The 17,723-nt window shown below is 43.2% G+C and overlaps 1 protein-coding gene across 9 annotated transcripts in view; it reads left to right on the forward strand.

Annotated features, from left to right (window-relative positions):
- The window catches only part of GPM6B (glycoprotein M6B), a 108,844-nt gene that overhangs the window by 84,345 nt on the left and 6,776 nt on the right, over positions 1-17,723 (forward strand). For 5 of the 9 annotated variants that reach the window (XM_040533396.1, XM_040533412.1, XM_040533404.1 and 2 more), the window contains exons 2-3: positions 12,011-12,197; positions 15,271-15,427. In XM_040533396.1, the coding sequence (XP_040389330.1) occupies positions 12,011-12,197; positions 15,271-15,427 (344 nt within the window). Of the gene's footprint in view, positions 1-1,558; positions 1,679-12,010; positions 12,198-15,270; positions 15,428-17,723 lie in introns of all 9 variants that reach the window. The other 4 variants (XM_040533379.1, XM_040533388.1, XM_040533353.1 and 1 more) reach the window with 1 other exon arrangement.

Consider the following 17,723-nt stretch of genomic DNA (forward strand, 5'->3'; position numbering starts at 1 on the left):
TTATTATTATTATTAAAATCTGAATCTGTTACTCATGTCCAGTAAGTAGCTTCAAAAAAATGAGGGAGCAGGGAGGAGGCAGGCAGTACACAGTACCAGCAAGCAGTGCTGTTGTTTTCCAGTTTGTATCAAATTTGATTATTATGGTGTTTTTTTGTGATCTCATGAGCGGGATTGTTCCTGTGTAAGCAGGAGGAGATGATATCATCACGGAAGTTTTCCTGAGCATGCACAGTCATTTTGGAATGATAGCTTCAAGACATTCTAAATTTGGTTGCCTTCATAAAATGTGGCACTTGTCTTTCCTAAGAGGAAGGGTAAGCTATGCAAAGTCGAGCAATGCCTCTTGGGAAAGACAGACTGCCTGGTACCTGCTTGATGGTTTGCGTGTGAGTACCAGAGAGGGGACAAGTAGCAAAACACGAATTATCCTTTACTGAGCCATCAGTACTATGTCTGTGTCAACCCAAGAGGCTCTTTTAGCACCAGAGTTCGTTCACTGATGCAGGAGGTGGACAAATTCCTGTTGCAAACCTCTAGATCCACCATTTGGATTCGAGGCCAGGATGTTTCTCTTCTGACATGTGCAAACGTAGCTGTGCCAAACTCACCAGCGCACCAGCAACAAAACAGCCTGAGAGAAGGACCGGGGCCCTCACAGCCCAAAAATGTATGGCATTCCTGCTCCTACCCCCTAGAAATTTGCCTTGGACCTAGTTCACAATACATTGCTTTTTGACATTGTAACCATCGCTTCCTCCACTTACTGAAATGCTGTGAAGTCGTATTTATTTTGGCCAGGGATGGTGATTACCTTTGCATTTCGCCGGGGCTGAAGGGGCTGCGGTGCATTACAAGGAACGGCCAGGTCGTCCTGTCCTGACAGCCCAGCAGTGCTGTGAGGGAGGCAAGGGGGAAATGTCGATGCTGTGCCTGTCCTTACCAAATGCCCTCTAGGCCCCAAAAACAGGGGGAGAAGGATAACAGCTCCTGTTCCCTCCAACCCTTGAATAAGCCTCTTTTAACTTATTTGGTCCAGAATTTTGGAAATCAGCAGAGCCTATGTGAAACAAAGCCCACAATTTATTTATTTTTTTTATGTAGAAAAAAAATAACAGAATGAGCTCTTGTGTTTGCCTTGTCTCAACATGTGATATTAATCATTCCCTCTGTCAGATTTGGAGTTTTCAGGAACCAGATAACATGGTTTGCCATGACTATGTCTTCCTTCAGTCCTTGCCATGAACAAGGAGGGGTAGAAACGGGGTGGGGGGTGAGGGGGAATGACCAGCAGCTGTAACAGAGGGTCCTTTTCCGTGTCTTTAATTCAAGTCTCAGCTGGAGTTTCAGCTGTTCAACACTTCTTAATATTTGTATGAGCATTTCCCTGTTGTTTGTCCCCTCCCCCCAACCCCTCCCTTGTTTTGGTAAAGTTACGTTATTTCAGTGGTGAAAATACAGCGTGTTTTTATGGGCTCTTATTTTTAAAGTTAAATGACTGAAAGTGCTGAACTACAAACTTTGGTGACACTGACTTTTTACCACCTAAAATTGGCAGTGATCACCAGACCAGAAATGGAAATTGGCAGGTACCACTGGATGTACAGGAGTTCAAGGCCACACCGGTACCATCATGTGCCAGCATTGAGAGGCAATGTTAGTCCTTTGGGGATTCAAGGTAAATAAAAGGCGGGGTGAAACTGGAATGGAGAGTTCAGAAATGGTAGCATAAACCTAATGCTTTGCAATAGTCCTAACAATTTAAGATGAATGTTCTTCTGCTTTTTTGTTGTTGTTGTTTTGTTTGTTAAGCCTGTAAGGAATCTAGTTCTTTTATACGAATACTTGACGTACGCTCAATTTTGGTTGTTAATGCCTGAAAGACAATGATGTGCAGTGAGGGATACCTCCCTGTTAACTGTTCTGCCTGATTGTTTCAAAAGTGTTTACAGATGAGATGACGTAGTGCGGTTTTTGTATGCAGATGAATCTATCCAAATGATCAGCCACAAATGCAGTGATTGACAGACAGTAAACCAGTGACAGCACATCTGGTTTATCAGTCTTCAACAACATGTTTCCTACATAATATTCTGTGGTTTTCTTCGCATTTTTCCATTGCTAGAAACAGTAGTGTGTATGTCAGCTTTTTGAAGACAGAAGCTGAAGTTTTAAAAATGGTTTGGTGTTTCCACATGCCTGGGGTTTCAATATCTGACTTGAGTCCTTAAAAAGATATTTTGTTTTCCCGAAGCTTCGTTTTAAGGATTTGGGGGAAATTTAGTTTTTAAGAATCTCAGAGAGGCATCTGAAGTCAAGCACATGACTGATGGCATTGGAAAATTAATGCAGTGAAGGACAGAGATGCTCAGGGAGCGCATTTGCAACTAGTTTCATCCAGCAGTCCTCTTCTCTTCATGGAGCCTAGTGACTGAAGAGTGCATGGCAGCTCGTTTGCTGGAGATGTCTGCCTCAGCATCAGAGACTTTAACAGCAATTGCAGAGAAACATTCACGAATTGACTTCCATTATATATTCATACCTGTTTGTTCCTTAGGATTCAAATGTTCATGTAATTCAGAATGTTTTCTTTTTTCTTTTGCAAGTACTTAGGTAGCAAATCCATCCATCTACCATCTTCAATTATCAATATTATTTTGGCCATATTTTACGATAAATGACCCAATGACAGACTTGAGGCTGCCAGAAGACATCAGAACTTCAGATCAGTGCACGTGCGATCTTTTGTACAAGGGAAAAAGATGCGGGGAGGGACGATCGATTAAGAATGCTGCCTTCCTGGCTGGCAGAGGGCATGGAGGGAGCAGACCAGGTGCCTGGTTATCGGGGTCTTGTGCCCCATCAGCTGTCCCCAGAGCTGCAACACGTCCGTATGTGCTGGCACGGATAAGCCAGGACGCAGAGGAGACTCGCAGCCTTCTGTCATGGCAGCTGGGAGTCTGGCACCTAAAATAGGGATAGAAATCCTTGTTGAGGCAATGGATCCCTAAGCAGGCTGCCTTGGGAAGCTTCCCGCAATAACATTCGGGTAAATGCGGTGCCTTGTCGTGGAGTGGTTGAAGAAGAAAGGGTTCTTGCTGATGGAAAGCAAATCAAACCAAAACAAGCCGCAGAGATGCCAGTTCAAAGAAAGGTGCTTTAAGTGGCTGCACTTAAAGAAATTAAAAGGTTTCTAGGCAGCAGCAAAACTGCTCTGAACACGTCTTGAGTAAGACCAACCTGCCAGTGATGGATTAGCCACAGTGAAAATATTGTTCTTTCCCTCAGATGGGAGGGAAAATGTGGCTTTAATCACAACACACCTGCTGTAACACACCTCCCTTCAGTACTGGCATGCAGTCTTCCTGCTGGTGGATGGCATTGGCTGGAGTGTAGAGATACACGCTCAAGCTGCTTTGACAAGCCGTGTTATTTCACGAGTGCTGGAGCAATGTGGATGTTCCTACCTTGCCTCCGCTGTGGGTGTCAGTGTGGTCATCACTAGGAGAGCCCCTCTTGGGCATCCCCACAGCATTTCACAGGATCCTCACATCTGACACGGTCTCTTCAACCATTTTAAGCTTTATTCTGACACTTGAGCAATAATGGTAAGAGTCAACGTGATATTTGCTGCAGTGTTCAAGCCAAGGCATCCTCAGAGCTTAAGCTGCAAGCTTAATGAGCCTTTAAAGTGCCTAAAACATTTTCTAATTTTATTTATTTATTTATTTCCCCCAGGATGCATTTCTGTCTCTAGAAAGAAATACTTAGCACTGGTGGTTTGATGTAAGCTTAGCTGTAGGCATTCTTCCAGTGGCGGTGGGCGTTGTTTGCTTTATAGGAATCTTTTTTCCTTACCTTCCCCCAGATTCTGGGAGGTGTTTCAGCTCTCATCTGTGAGTGTATGAAGGTTCTCAAGCATGGAGCATCTTGCCAAAACAGCTTGCACCCTCACTGAAGTAAGCTGAAATTTGGAAAATGGCGTGGTGGGCAATCAGCTGGGGAAATACCTGCAGGACACCTGCCGCAGGGCAGAGGACTTCTCCAGCTGCAGTTCAGGTTTCTTACTGCTCCTCTTGCTCCACAGCTGGGTGAACCTCCTTAGAAGATCTTGACAGCCTCATTTCTCTCTAAAAGTGTGAATTTACCTTCTGAATCTTAGACCTGCTAGGCTCAGTTTCCCCTGCACACTGTTTTTGGCCCTCAGCTCTAGGGAGGGGAGAGGTGTGTTTGTTTGCTTCTGTATAGCTGGAGAAGGAGGCATCTGGGGAAGCAGTCTGTAGCAGTGACTGAAATCCAGTGTGGCAAAAGTCTTAACTCTCCAGTTATGTACTGATGGCTGATGGAGGGTGAAGTGAGTTACAGCTGCCAGAAAGATGGAGCTAAGACCCACAACTCCAGTCTTTCAGGTAAGATTAACCTTTGATTAAAGTCAAGTCAGCTTTAGAAATGGTGTCTTCCAAGTACCAGATGGATCTGGAGGATGATTTAATCGGGGAGGCCCAGATGTCTTTACAGAAGGCTTCACAGAAGTAATGAAGTGGCCACGGCACTGAAGTGCTTAGGTGCTTTCGTGCCTCTCCCAGCGAGTGTGCCTGGATCTCTCCTGGATCTGAGTACCTCTGGCACTCTGCCCATCGCTTCATCCATTTTACTTCTTTGGCTTGAGCTTGTCCACAGTAATCACCTGGGCTGGCACCTACTGAGGCAGAAATTCTCGCATGCTGACCCTACTGATTGTTTCGCCAAGAAAGCAAAATAGGGGAACCGAGGGGAGGGAGGTCAGGGTGAGAGTGAGCAGGAGGCATGTCTTCAGGCATGTTAAGTGGTGAGCTGATGGTTCATCAGCTGAGAGATACAGCACAGTTTGGACCAGAGGCTGCCCTTGCTGGTGCAATGAATTTGCCCTTTAAACTCTATCAATGTGCCCTTCTACATGCTCAGGCTGTGCAGGAGTCCCAAGGGGCTGCGTTAGACAGTAAGACACTAAAACAAGTCTCTAGGAGGAATAATGCCAAAGCTTCTATCAGTAATGCTTGAGCTATTCCTTATGTGAGAAGTCTCTTTTTAAATCATCTACTTATTTTTTCTTCTCCAGGAGTAGCTTACAACTACAAAATATCCGTCCTCAAGGGGACCCCTATATACCTGTTGGAGTATAAGGCATTTCTGAAGCATAAATTAAATATATTTCTCCTGGTGTGCTTTACACTGTTTCACAGGCTAAAAATAAAACGGAGAAGACATGAATTAAAGCAGACAATGTTTTGCCTGACCTTTGAGCAAGAGCAAGCAAAGCGGGCAAGAGCAATTCTCTTGTCCCCTGGCCTCGTTGGTTGGCAATACCCTTCCCGTGTAAGTCTGGCTCCTTGCTGTCAGAGAGCAAACAGCTGGGGATGGGTGCTTGCAATGAGCATGGAGATAGTGATTAATTTTATAGATTGTGCTGTCTGAAAGAGACGCCTTCAGAACACCTGTGAACTTAATGAGCCTTGCGGAAGGCTGGGAATGATATAAATGGGGAGTGTGTGCATTTCAATAAATTTGAAGATGATAAATTGGATGGGGTCTGTAAAAAAGACCATTCCGATCATCTGTGCTGGCACTAAACAGGTCTTAGAATTTAATCTGCTGCTTCCTGCAGTGGGAATGCTTATTTTTTCCTGTAAGTGACCGTTTGAGGCTGAGATTTGATGAAAAAAGGGAGTTATGTTTACTGCTGTCTGTTCTTAGAGTCTTCCCTGTGTCATTTAATAGCATCCAGAAGAGAGAAATCTTGCCTTGGTAAAAAGCCTTTTCTCCAATGTGAATTTTGTTTTCTTTAATGAAAGGCAAAACAGTCAGCTTTTCCTGTTGATGAACACTGATAACCTCTGCAAGGATTTTGTTGTTGTTGTTGTTAAGTACATTACCAAAAAAAAAAAAAAAAGTGCTCTATTTTAATCCTGTTTACTCTTTTTTTGCTGGAGTATTCAGGTCCATCTTCTTACTTTTATTCATGTAGTACCACAGAGATGCCTAGTGCTTCATGGATTTAAAAAGGAGTCTTGCAATGGTGCTTTCAGGCTCCAAAATGCTTGTTCTTAGTGTGCACCAGTTCTGGCTTCACTGCACCACTTCCAGCACTGGAGACAAGAGCAAAGTTTTTTCTCTGGTACATAAGAGTATGGAAGCATCTAATGCTCCAAGGTTTAAACCTTGCTCTTCGGTCCTTCAAGTAGCTCCTAAATATTAGAGATCAGGCTAAGACTGACTGGATGGATCAAACTACCCCAGATCTCACCTCATTGTCACTTGAAGCATCTCACACTAGCCACCATGAAGAATGAGAGTGGTGGTCTTGTTGGATTTCAGGTCTAATCCTTTGTGGCAACCCTGATGGCTGTAGTCTTCAAAGGTCACATCGTCTTCAGCACAGATACTGTGCACGTTGCTGAGGAAGGCATACTAATATATTGATTTACAACTTGATCTAGCTAGACTGAAGCAGCATTGCATGAAGTTTACTGGCTCTCATGAAAAGTTCATTTTCAGTATAAGTTAATTTTGCAATTCTTCTGATTTGGGAAGGACAAAAAGGCAAAATTAGGGGGAGGACCAAAAGGCAAAATTTCCTAGAAAGGTTGGACTTGAAGAGTTTTAAGAAGAAAACACAGGATGTGCTCTGTTTGAGCTCATCGCTTATTTAGTCTATTTAATATACTTAATACCATACCTGTGGTGAGTGAACATTTATTATAATTGCTAATGAAGGTTTTAGCTTTGTGTCATATTTTGTAAATCAGTAACATTTAAGATGAACAGGAACAGGTAAGAGCAGAGCTTTAACAGACTTTCAAGTGATTTAACACAAAGCCTTTTTATTTTAGTGCCTCTGTTAAAGCAGGGAGAGAAATTTGTCACTTGCTTTAAACTGACCCTTGTAAGATTAAATATTTTATCTTATTGTACTGCTGCTGGTGACCCTTGGCAGCAGCTGTGGGTGACAGGTGTGAGAGTGGAAGTTATCTCACTGCTAGGTACTTATTCTCACACAGGAAAGGAAGAGGCAGGCAAATGCCACGTTTGCTTCAGAGGTATTGGCATATTCCCACATCCCTCACTGCTTCCCCCGTAAGTGTCAATCATGCTGTAGGGTACAAAACTGTACATCCTAGCATGCATAAGCCAGTCAGAAAGGAGATTTTCAAAAATACAGTAGGTGGCAGAAAGTGAAATTGGCATATGCTTTCATTGACATAAAGTTCAGTTTCTGACAGAGATCCATAGTGGTTTAAGACTCCTGTGGTATTATGCATGCTTGGCATTAGGTAATCTTCAGCACCGGGGAAAGAGGAGGTGAATGTAAAGTATTGAGTTCTCCTCTTACTTTTATATGTGAATTGGGAGTAGTGATCCCAACACCAGGCTCACGTGGATGTGTAATAATGAACCTGATTTACAGTCAATGACTGCATTTAAGATGTTATCGAGTGCTTTTTCTTCCCTCGGGTCTCTTGTAACCTTCTTGCTGTGAAAACAGTTCCTTGGCACTTGCTTCCTGAGCCCCGTGCTGAACACAGGAGAGATGGTGGTTCTGGGGCAGAAGAGGTCGTGTCATTTCTTCCATGTGTAAATTGGACAGGTGTGCCACATGCCAGGATTTCTAAAAATGCAGTACAAAATTACAGGCAGTAAGAAAAAAAAAAAAGTTGCCTATTGCTTCACCTTTAAGAAAAGGAAGACAGATTTACGTGAGGAGAATAAATGAAACTTCTAGGGAAAAGAGAGTGGGAGCCAACTCAGAAAACGGCCATGGGAACCTTGAGGTTTAGTTGCCTGAAATGGAGAGCTTTTCCAACCCCATTTCTGGTTTTCTCTATTCACTGTTTTTTTGTGCCACAGCAACCTTGAGTGGCCTTAGGGTATCAGTGGTTTGTACTGGGGATATGCCAAGGCACTAGTTCAATCTAGAAGGAGTATCAAACATTAGAGGACAGGCGGGCTTTTCTGTCCAGGAGGTGTTGTGGACACTCTTTCTTTACATCATGTTTTCTGTGCTTTGTTTTGATTGATGGCTTTATGAACATACATCTGGCTCAGCTTTTCAAGCCTGGCCTTCAAGAGCTGATGTGTTAACTTCCTAGACAAAGTCCTGGGACTACCCAAAACACCTACCTGATCCCATTGCACTGTATTTTGTCATCTCATTAGCACATATTTTGTCGTTCTGGTCCACCTCGACTTTAGTAGGATGAGTCAGAGTCTGAGAATTGCTTTTTTCTTTTTTCTTTTTTTTTTTCCTTAAGACTGCTTTCCATTAAATCTGCATTACCTTGCTTTACTGAGTTTAAATCTTAAAGCTGTACTTAAAGGACCAAAGACGCTTTAGCCACACAATTGCCATTTGACATGGGAAATTGAATGGCTAAGCCCCTGCATATATGTAATAGTCTGTACACCGCTGGATAGATTATATAATTATTCTTCATATATTAAGCAACCAATTTCTGATTTGTGTACATATGTTGGTTCATCCTTTACCAATTTCCTGTGACTGATAGTTTCCAGGAGATTAAAAGAATAGTTGGTTCCTGTCTCTTTTTTCTTCTCTTTATTTTTGTCCTTTAGCAAGAATATTTGTGTGTGTGTGTGTGTTTAATAGCATTCATTCCCTAGAGAATAATCTCAGTCCTTGTTTTAGCTGGCCTCCTTCTGAGAGTGTGTTAAATCTGTAGCCAAGATCACAGGCAGCCCTGGGCAAATCATTGGGCTGTTATTAACCTGCCGCCATGGCAACTGCTGCTCACCAGCCTGGGGACAAAAAATGTTTTTATTCTGCTGACTTGCACAAAAGGTTCTAGTGATGCCTTGCACAAAATGGCCATTGAAAGGGGAGATGCAGCGATGTGTGGTTGTGCTCCACAGTTTCATATTTAAATCATTTTACTCTGTTGTGTTGGAAGTGGATGTACAGCTGAAAGCTTCAGTGCAGTGGCTGTATGGGAAGTGAAAAGTAACAGAAAATTGGAATTAAACCTTTAAAAAATATATTACTTTTTTGGTCAGCTTTAGTTTGCAGACCTTCAGGCTGCAGTTGCCATCAGTGTGTTATCAAGCTATTTTGTAAAAGTGAGTATGAAATAGGCAAACGTCATTGTGGTTTGCTGTCATACTGTATGAAGATATTTGCTGACTTTGGGTTACAGAGATGGATCATAAAGCAGGTTGCCTAGGAAGCTTCCATTTTGAGAAGAAATCTTACCCAGCTGGGTAAGATTGCTTGATGTGCTTGATGTGCTTGATAAGAGTGCTTGATGAACTTCTAATTTTAGCTGTTTTTTGAAGCTGTTCCTGTTTAAGGTTTGAATTTAAAAAATAAAAATAAAAAATTAGAAAACAGCTCTATTGTTCAGGCGAGGCATGAATTTAGGCTCCTCACAAAGCAAGGGCCTGGCAGCCCTAATGCCAAGATGAGGTGCTGTCCCACGGGTCAGGTACCCTCTGGCAGGAGACTCTGCAGAAGCTATGGTGTTGATTTGGATGGCAGACAACTGTGCATGTATGGATGCTGTCTCATGGAAACGTGCTGGTTTGGGATGCTGTGTGCACTTGCTGGCAGTGTGCAATTTCCCTGTGAACTGAAGACCCTCTGCCTGCAGGTTGAGGCTTGCTGTGAAGTTCCTGCAGTTCCACGTTTGGGCAGTTTCCTCTGCCTCACTCAAAACAGCGTGATTGCTTAACAGACCTCTGAGGATGTCCCTTGGCCATGGCCTGAAACAACAAAGGCCACCCAAATTGTTGTGGTGCCTTCTTACTTGGGCTGTTGGGGTAGAATATGAAGATTATAGCCACAAAGATGCTATGTACTGCTGCCAACAACTTGGAAGAGAGAAGGGCGTTTGCCACCATGAGTCCTTTTCAAGGGTCTGTGGATGAACAGAAGGTGTTGCAATGTGTTGGGATAAGGTATCCTACAAGATGGGTTGTCCTGCTAGTAGCTGGGGCAGCAGGCTGTGCAGTGTGGGGTACCAGGGAGACAGGTACCTAGCTGGGTGACATTAATAGTTAATCCTGGGTTTACACCAATTTTGAGCGTTTTGTCAAGCAGGCTGCTCCCATTTTCTGAAACATGAAGCTTTTCTTGCAGACCTTGTCAGTCTGTTGGTTTTGCTTCCAGCTGGTTTTATTTCCCATCTCTGGTGGGATCCTTCCCTGAAGTGATCAGCATGAGGAGGTAATCAACCTCCTGCTCACCAAGTAGCGAGCTGGCGTTTGGTTACCTCCTCCTTCATAAGTAAGACCTGGGAGGCCATTTTGTGCTGGGCTGTGGCCATGTGGGTGCTGGGCCGCCATGCTCTTAGGCCTGTACAGTCCTTCTCTGCCAGCCCTGTGCCAGGTGCAACAATTCCTGGGATCAACCCTAGGAGATTTGGGCCTGATGTGGAGGCAGACACAGGTGGAGGTGAGCCAGCCTCACATGTAGGACATGTTGTGTCTGACGCGTGGCTTGGGAGCTGTGGAAAAGCTGAGGTTTGCTCTGCAAGGCCTGGTATCTGAACTCGACCCTGAACCTCTGTGATAAGATGAACAGCAGAGATGGTTTCCTCTGATAGCACACATCTGTGTATCTCGTCCCCTGAGTGCCCAGCTGCCGTGTCTGGCGGTGCTGCAGGGTTTCTGTCCTGGAGGTTGCTCCCAGTGCACAGCTTCCAGCTGCGGGCTTGGCTCTGGATGTTTCCCAGGCTCACTCCCATGCAATTAAACCTCGCCTGCAGCCAGCAGAGTGGCATTTTAAGTCATCTCAGTGGTGGTAGATGCTTAAGCCTGACTGGGACATTTGCCAGTGGGTCTCTAAAAGGAGAATTTTACACTTATGATCTGGGCTAGGACTTTGAGGAAGCTGGGATGTGTGGATTCGGCTGTCCCATACCCATGCATGGTTTCTTAATTTTGCACCATCCAGCAGGAGCAGCGGGCTGTGGTTCTAGGCCCAGCGCGCCATCGAGCGGGGTCCTAATGGCTTGTGCGTTGCGCAGTTCTATGAAACGTACCTTAATGGAGACAGCTTAATGCCATCACCCCGAAGTAATGAATTGGTATGGATTGCCATTACCATTATAACGCAGTTAAAAGCTGTGTTTGTTTCCGATTTACATTTCCCAGCTCTGCAAGCAGATGGGCTTTCAGGCAGCGCGGTCGGGAGGAGCCTGGTAATTCGGCTGCCACAACCTTATTGCAGCGCTTGCTGAGCAGCAGTTCTGGGGGGTTGTTTTGTTAACTCAGACTGCCTAGACAATAAATTTCATTAAGACTATGATTACGCTACTGCAGACTGTACTCAGGGATCACTGTAAATCCAGTGCATCCTATAAAGCTGGAAATGTATAATACAGCTCCATCTCACTACTGTCAGTAAAAATTGCTACTCTTTGGCAGCCACTAATTTTTTCTGTTGATAAATATCTGTATCTGTATAACCTTATATGGATTTACACACAAAGATATGGAAGAGTGCAGAGTAGTTAGGTTTCACAGACCTAAATATGTTCTCCTGTCAATGAAAACAACAAAGCATCTTTCACTTTTCCAGAAGGCTTCATTGGCTTGAGTGCTTACTTCTCTGGCTTCCCAAGCGGTGCTAGCACCTGGTGCTCGTGTCCTTAATACCAGTAATGCTGACATGTGATGAGCTCTGTGTCAGCAGCTGAATTGCAACGGATCACTTCAGATAAACAGCTTTTTTTCTTTTTCCATTTCATAGGCTGTCTCATCGATCTCTTCTTGATCCTGTAGAGTTAGGAGCACTTGGCCCACTTTCTGGGCTTCGAGCTCACCCCGACAGATCTGTAGGTCACTGTTTTAGAGGGTGATGCTTTCTTGCACCATCTATAGATTTTTGCTTAGCGCAACGTCAGTGTCTGGGCCTTTTATTCCCCATGGCTTTTACCAAGCAGAGAGTGAATATTCTTTTCCCTCATAATTTGCTTTTTGCTCATAATGTTCCTTTGGCTTTCTCTCTTCTGCTTAGGTTGCTTTGAATGTTGCATTAAGTGCCTAGGAGGAGTGCCATACGCTTCGCTGGTGGCAACCATTCTCTGCTTCTCGGGGGTAGCCTTGTTTTGTGGTTGCGGCCATGTGGCGCTTACAGGCACGGTGTCCATCCTTGAGCAGCACTTCTCCACGACTGCCAGCGACCATGCTTTGCTGAGTGAAGTGTAAGTATGCCTCTCATTGCCATTATTCTTGAAGAACATTCACCACAGCACCCTCATGCTGGATGAGCAGAGATGGGTTCAAATCTCAGTCTCTATCCCTGAGCGTTAGGTTGTCTGTTTGTCCAACACCTGTAGGTGTTTTTCAGTGTTTACACACAAAGAGGCAGAGTGTGTATCCTGCTTAACCCATTTGTATTCATGACATCAATTTCATGAGCATCAAGAGACCTCTGAATACGTGTATTATACCTACTGCTCCAGAATTATACCTGACTTCTTTCAGTCATCAGAAAGCAAAGATGCACCCAGAGTGGAGAAGCATCTTTTTGCACAGGGCAGGATAAGATCTTGTGCTTGAATTAGGTTCCCCGGTAAATGTGTTGAAACCTGAAGAAATAGTATCCAGCAGCAATACAAAGTTTGAAGGTATAACAGAAATAACTGTGAAGCATTGTTCTGGCCATCACCCCTCGGAAGAAGGTGGATTGGTATTTTGCACTGAACAGAAAAGCAAGAAAAAAAGGAGAGAGGAAAGATTATAAATAGTATAGATGTTTGTCTTTGCTACTTTAGCCTTTGTAAATAACCACCAGTGAAATGTTAGGGGATTTTGTGTTCCTGAGCTGTCTCAGTGAAGCCTGTTTCAGAGCCTGCAGCCAGCATCCAGCCCCACTGGAGCAAACCCCTGTTTTCCTTTAATGCTGAGGACCATGTAGACCCAAGTGTTCAGTAGTTCAGATGCATGCTGGTCTTTGGAGCATCAGCTAGCTGTGTGTTACATGTCCCCTGATGCTGAACTTGCTGGTCCTTGAGAAGACTTCTGTCCGGTGGTGGAAAGGAATTTTGATTAAGCTGAACTTCATGGAGATTGCATGCCAGTGTCAGGATGCTAAGGAAGCAGGGCATCAGGAACATGGGTTCTACAGGGGGTCCCTTCCCAGCTGCCAGCTTCTGCAGAGTTTTTTTTTTTTAGCTCTTGTGGACGTAGACCTGTCAATCTGCAGGCACTGAGCCTGAGACCACCACAGCTCCCCCCTTCCCATCCTCCGAGAGCACTGACTTCAGGCCAGCAGCACCATTTTGGGGCTTCTCCCCCTTCTAATGCCCAAAGCTGCCCTGTGGCATTGGATTGCACCCAGCCACTGACCTCTGTACCCGTTGAGGCTGAGCACCACGTCCCCAGCTCTGTTGCGTGAACCACAGGGATGCTGCCATTAGCATAAAAATTTAGAGAAAAACAATGAGCAGCTGTTCCTAGAATTTGCAAATGAAATTGCAAAAGTAGCCACAACAGGCAGCAAGTTTTGAATTTTGGAGAATGGTTGACAATGTTTCTTGTCAAGGCAGCATCAGCAGCTGGGGGGCTGTGTAATTCCTACCAAATTCCAGCTGTAATTCCAGCTGTGGTCTCTGGCTCTGTGGAAGTCAAAAAAGAAAGGCAAGAGAGAAGAGATGCCAGAAAGGGGCAAATAATTTAAGGCCAAGAGATGTAAAATCAATGAAAAATATATTAGTAGAGCCATCATTTGTAGAACAGATTTTTAACCAGGTTTTGTATTACTAATTTCTGGTAACATGCGTAGAGTCTCTCCCAGACTGTTGGTGACAGTGAAATGTCTTCTTTTATTCTCCATCAAATGCTGAGTTAATTTTTTCATGCTTTATAGTACAGGTGCAATGGATTTATCCTGTTATTTTGAATCACTTTGGAAAATAAACATGAACACTATTTCACTTCCCACATATAATTTTAAATGAGCAATATCCTATTTTGATACAAGGGGTGTGCTATCTGTCTGGATAACATTTAACTATGTAAGTGGTAGTCATCAGTTTTCTTTAAATGAAGCTAAAACATGCAGGTGCTCCTTGAAGAAGCTAGTTGGGGGAGAGTAGTGAGAATTGTAAAAACATCTAAGGGAAAAATATATATGCATTTGTTCCAAAACAAACAAACACACAAAAGCATCGGTATAGATCTACAAAGTTAATTTTCCTGTTATGTGAATATATTCATCTGAAATAAACATCTTAACAAAAAAAAATATTTATTTTTTTAAAGGCATGAATTCTGGAGAAGTTTGCGATAAAGTATGATTTTTGGAGACCAGGAGAATTGTTGTATAGGAGATCTGGCATTCTGGTCCTCCAAAACAGTCAGGTTCACATACTGAATCCATAACTGGATCAGTAATATTATAAATGATTCCTTTCCATTTACCTGTTCTATCAAGAGTAAAAATACTGTAAGAGTTTCATTACAGATGGTAGATTTGTAGGGAATCAAGAATCTTCTCAAATAAGATTCAAAGGAAGTTCTTATGCCACGTGTCCTGTGATCTTCTTCCTCTGGACAGTTCCAGACTACCTCAAATGGAAGGATTTCCTAAAAATTTGCTACGTGTTTTTGTAGTTTAACTACATTTAACGGAGCTTAAAACAGCTGTGTGACTTCAGGCACTGAAGCTATCGGCTCACTTGGAAGTACCCTCCTAGGCTGTGGAGCAGACCATTCCTCAGAACTCTCTGCAACATTTGCTGAGTTTTGTATCAGACAAGTTCCACGCAGATTTCTGTAAACATATGTTAACTGGATTTTACATGTCAAAACAGTGGATTTTGGGGTCTACTTCCTTCCCCTAAGCCAAAGGAACCACCATGGAGCATGGTCGTTCAGCCAGTAGTTCAGCTCCAGCCTTTTCTGCTTCAGTGCATACTTTCTGTGCCGTAGCTATTGGACATTCCCTGAGGCAGGTGTCAGGATCAGCCACGGGGGGGGAAACCAACTCCATGGTGGATGCATGAAATGGAGTCTTCCAGCTTCTGACTAACAGCAGTCAGTGTAGGAACTGCAGCACAAACAGTGGGTGCAAAACTAATGGACATTGGTACTGCTTACCTGTAGAAGTTGTAGCAGCACTTTCCTGCAGCCTGTTTGCTTCAAATGCTCTAAAGAGCCTTGAACTGTGTTTCTAGAAAGTGAGTTGACTCATACCTGTTATGATTAGGGAAGACTTGCTTTGCTTTAAAAGGAATTAAATCTAATTACATCTTTTTTTCTTTTTCATTTTAGAATACAGCTAATGCAGTATGTAATTTATGGCATTGCATCATTTTTCTTCTTATATGGAATAATCCTTTTGGCAGAAGGCTTTTATACAACAAGTGCTGTGAAGGAGCTGCATGGAGAGTTCAAAACGACAGCTTGTGGCCGCTGCATCAGTGGGATGGTGAGTAGTACTAGAAGTGGGAACGTTGTCGTTCCTTGCTAAAACCTGTCAGGCTTGGTTTGACTCCTGTCTCTCTGAACCACAATGTATTGCCGCCACCTCTGTTTAACTCCTTGTGGGTGAACCAGTCCCTGTTGCTGGTCCCTCTCTGAACTTTGTGGATGCTTGGTCAAACCCAAGTTCTGCAGGTTGACTGGTGGGGTGCTACCGTGGCCTTCCCCTCATAAAGCTGAACCCACTATTCGAAACTGGTGGAGGCTGCTGATTTTGAAAAACTCTGTGTGAGACAAAATGAAATTTGCACTTTTGAACGCAGAGTACACTGATAATGTTTAAGGGCAGATTGTAAGATGGCTGTGGTTTGCAGAGCTATTTAAATAGCAGACTGCAATGCCTCTGACTTCCATAGTCTATTTTACATGAGAACGTCTGGATCCTTCAAACAAACACTAATGAATGAAGCTTCACAACATCTTTGCACTTGAATCAAGTATTTCTGTCTTGCTTTTGCAGATGGCAAAAGGCATATGGATATAATAATGAGTCTTTTTTGCAAAGCTGAAACAGAGCCTTAAAGTTACAAGCCATCTTCCCTTCAATATACTTCTGTATTAGAACATTTTAAACAAAGTTTAACTAAAAATAAAACTTAAGATTCTCATCCACATTGCCCCCTAGGGCGCACTCTGCAAGAACAGAAACATAACTATGTTTCTAAGACAGGATTTCAAAGTTATTTCTGAAAATCTGAATTCAAAGCTTGTAGTTCTGAAGGAAGCTAACCAGTATGACAGATCGCCCACGGGAAAGTGTGGGTGAGAAGAGAAGAGGCTTTTGATGTGATTGTTGCATTTTAATATACAACCTATATCCTGTACTTAAAAAATATGTACTTTCAGCTGGTTAAATACAAAGAAGATGCATGTTTATTTTCAAAAGGGTTAAGAATTTTCCACTGTGCTGTCGGATACTTACTGAATTTTTCAAGGGCTAATAAAAATAAGACATCCAATCGTTTTCTAGTTAAGTAGCTATTTTCTTGCTCTTTTCTTTGAAAGTATCATCTTCACTGAGGAGCAAAATTATATCTAAAACAGCATTTCCAAAGATCCAAAATACAGTAGAAGCATACACATATGTGCATCTCGTTACTGCAGATAGTTGGGTAGTTAGAGACACGTCATTGTCAGCTGCTTACACAAATACCAGTGTGACACACAGACATATGACACAAAAACATGTTTTCATGTTGTCCTGTATTTGTTCAGACAATGAAAGGGAGAATTTAGCAGTTCAGTAAAGACTTGAAGCTCTAGTAAGACATCTCAGTGGTTAGTGGTGACAGCTATGGCATATGCCACTGTCTTGTGCTAGAGCTGCTTAAAACACCAGGCTTTAGAACAAGGTTTGTGAGGAGAAATAACATCCTAACATACTGGTGGTGCCTGCAGACAGCAGCTTTTAACCATCCACTGGTTTTTCTGCCTATTTGATCAAGAACACTTCTACTTATTCCTCAGTTACATCACCGAGATGGGCGCAGTCCCTTCCATGTTGCATAAGGTTACTACAGAAGATAGTCTTTTGACTTGACTGAATTATTTCTGTTGGCGGTCGTAATGCAGAATAACTGTTTCCAACAATTTATCTGTATTGTGTGTGAGAGTGATTTTGTTTTGTTTTCTTAGCTATTTTAGGAGTTAAAGGCTTCCCATTCTCCCTCTCATGCATATTTCAAATACTCACATGCAAACCCACGTTTTATGTATAGTGTATCTATAGAAATCCTTTAAACTGGTCCACTTGGTTGTTACCAAAATCCATTGAGAACTTCTAGTGTCTGGCATGATGTAGGGTATTTTAGTTCAGTTGTATTAATTCAAGACTAGCTGTTTTTGTGTGTGTCTTAGTTTTCCAAGTGCTTCCAACTCCCCACCTTCTTTCCCTACAAAATCTAACCAGTTACAAAATCTAACCACTTGCTCAACTGGTTGCTCCAATGTTGCTCAGTGTGTCTGGACACACCTCTGGGGATGCAAACTTCCACTGCTGCAGAATTTGTTCAGGCCGTCAGTTCTGGGGTCAGGCTGAGACAAACCCCCTTTCAGAGCCTTTCCCATCTTTGCTGCTGTGGCACACAGGTTTCTAATAAGAGTACAGTGCTCTACTGGAAAGTAAAGCCTTTCCAATCCACCTACAGTTAAATAATGGTGATGAAAGAACACAGAAGATATAAAGATGTTTCCCCATTTTGCAAGGGGAATCCAAACCCTAGCCTCTCAAGGAGCTGATGCCA

The sequence above is a fragment of the Cygnus olor genome, chromosome 1, assembly GCF_009769625.2.
Source record: "Cygnus olor isolate bCygOlo1 chromosome 1, bCygOlo1.pri.v2, whole genome shotgun sequence".
Classification (NCBI taxonomy): domain Eukaryota; kingdom Metazoa; phylum Chordata; class Aves; order Anseriformes; family Anatidae; genus Cygnus; species Cygnus olor.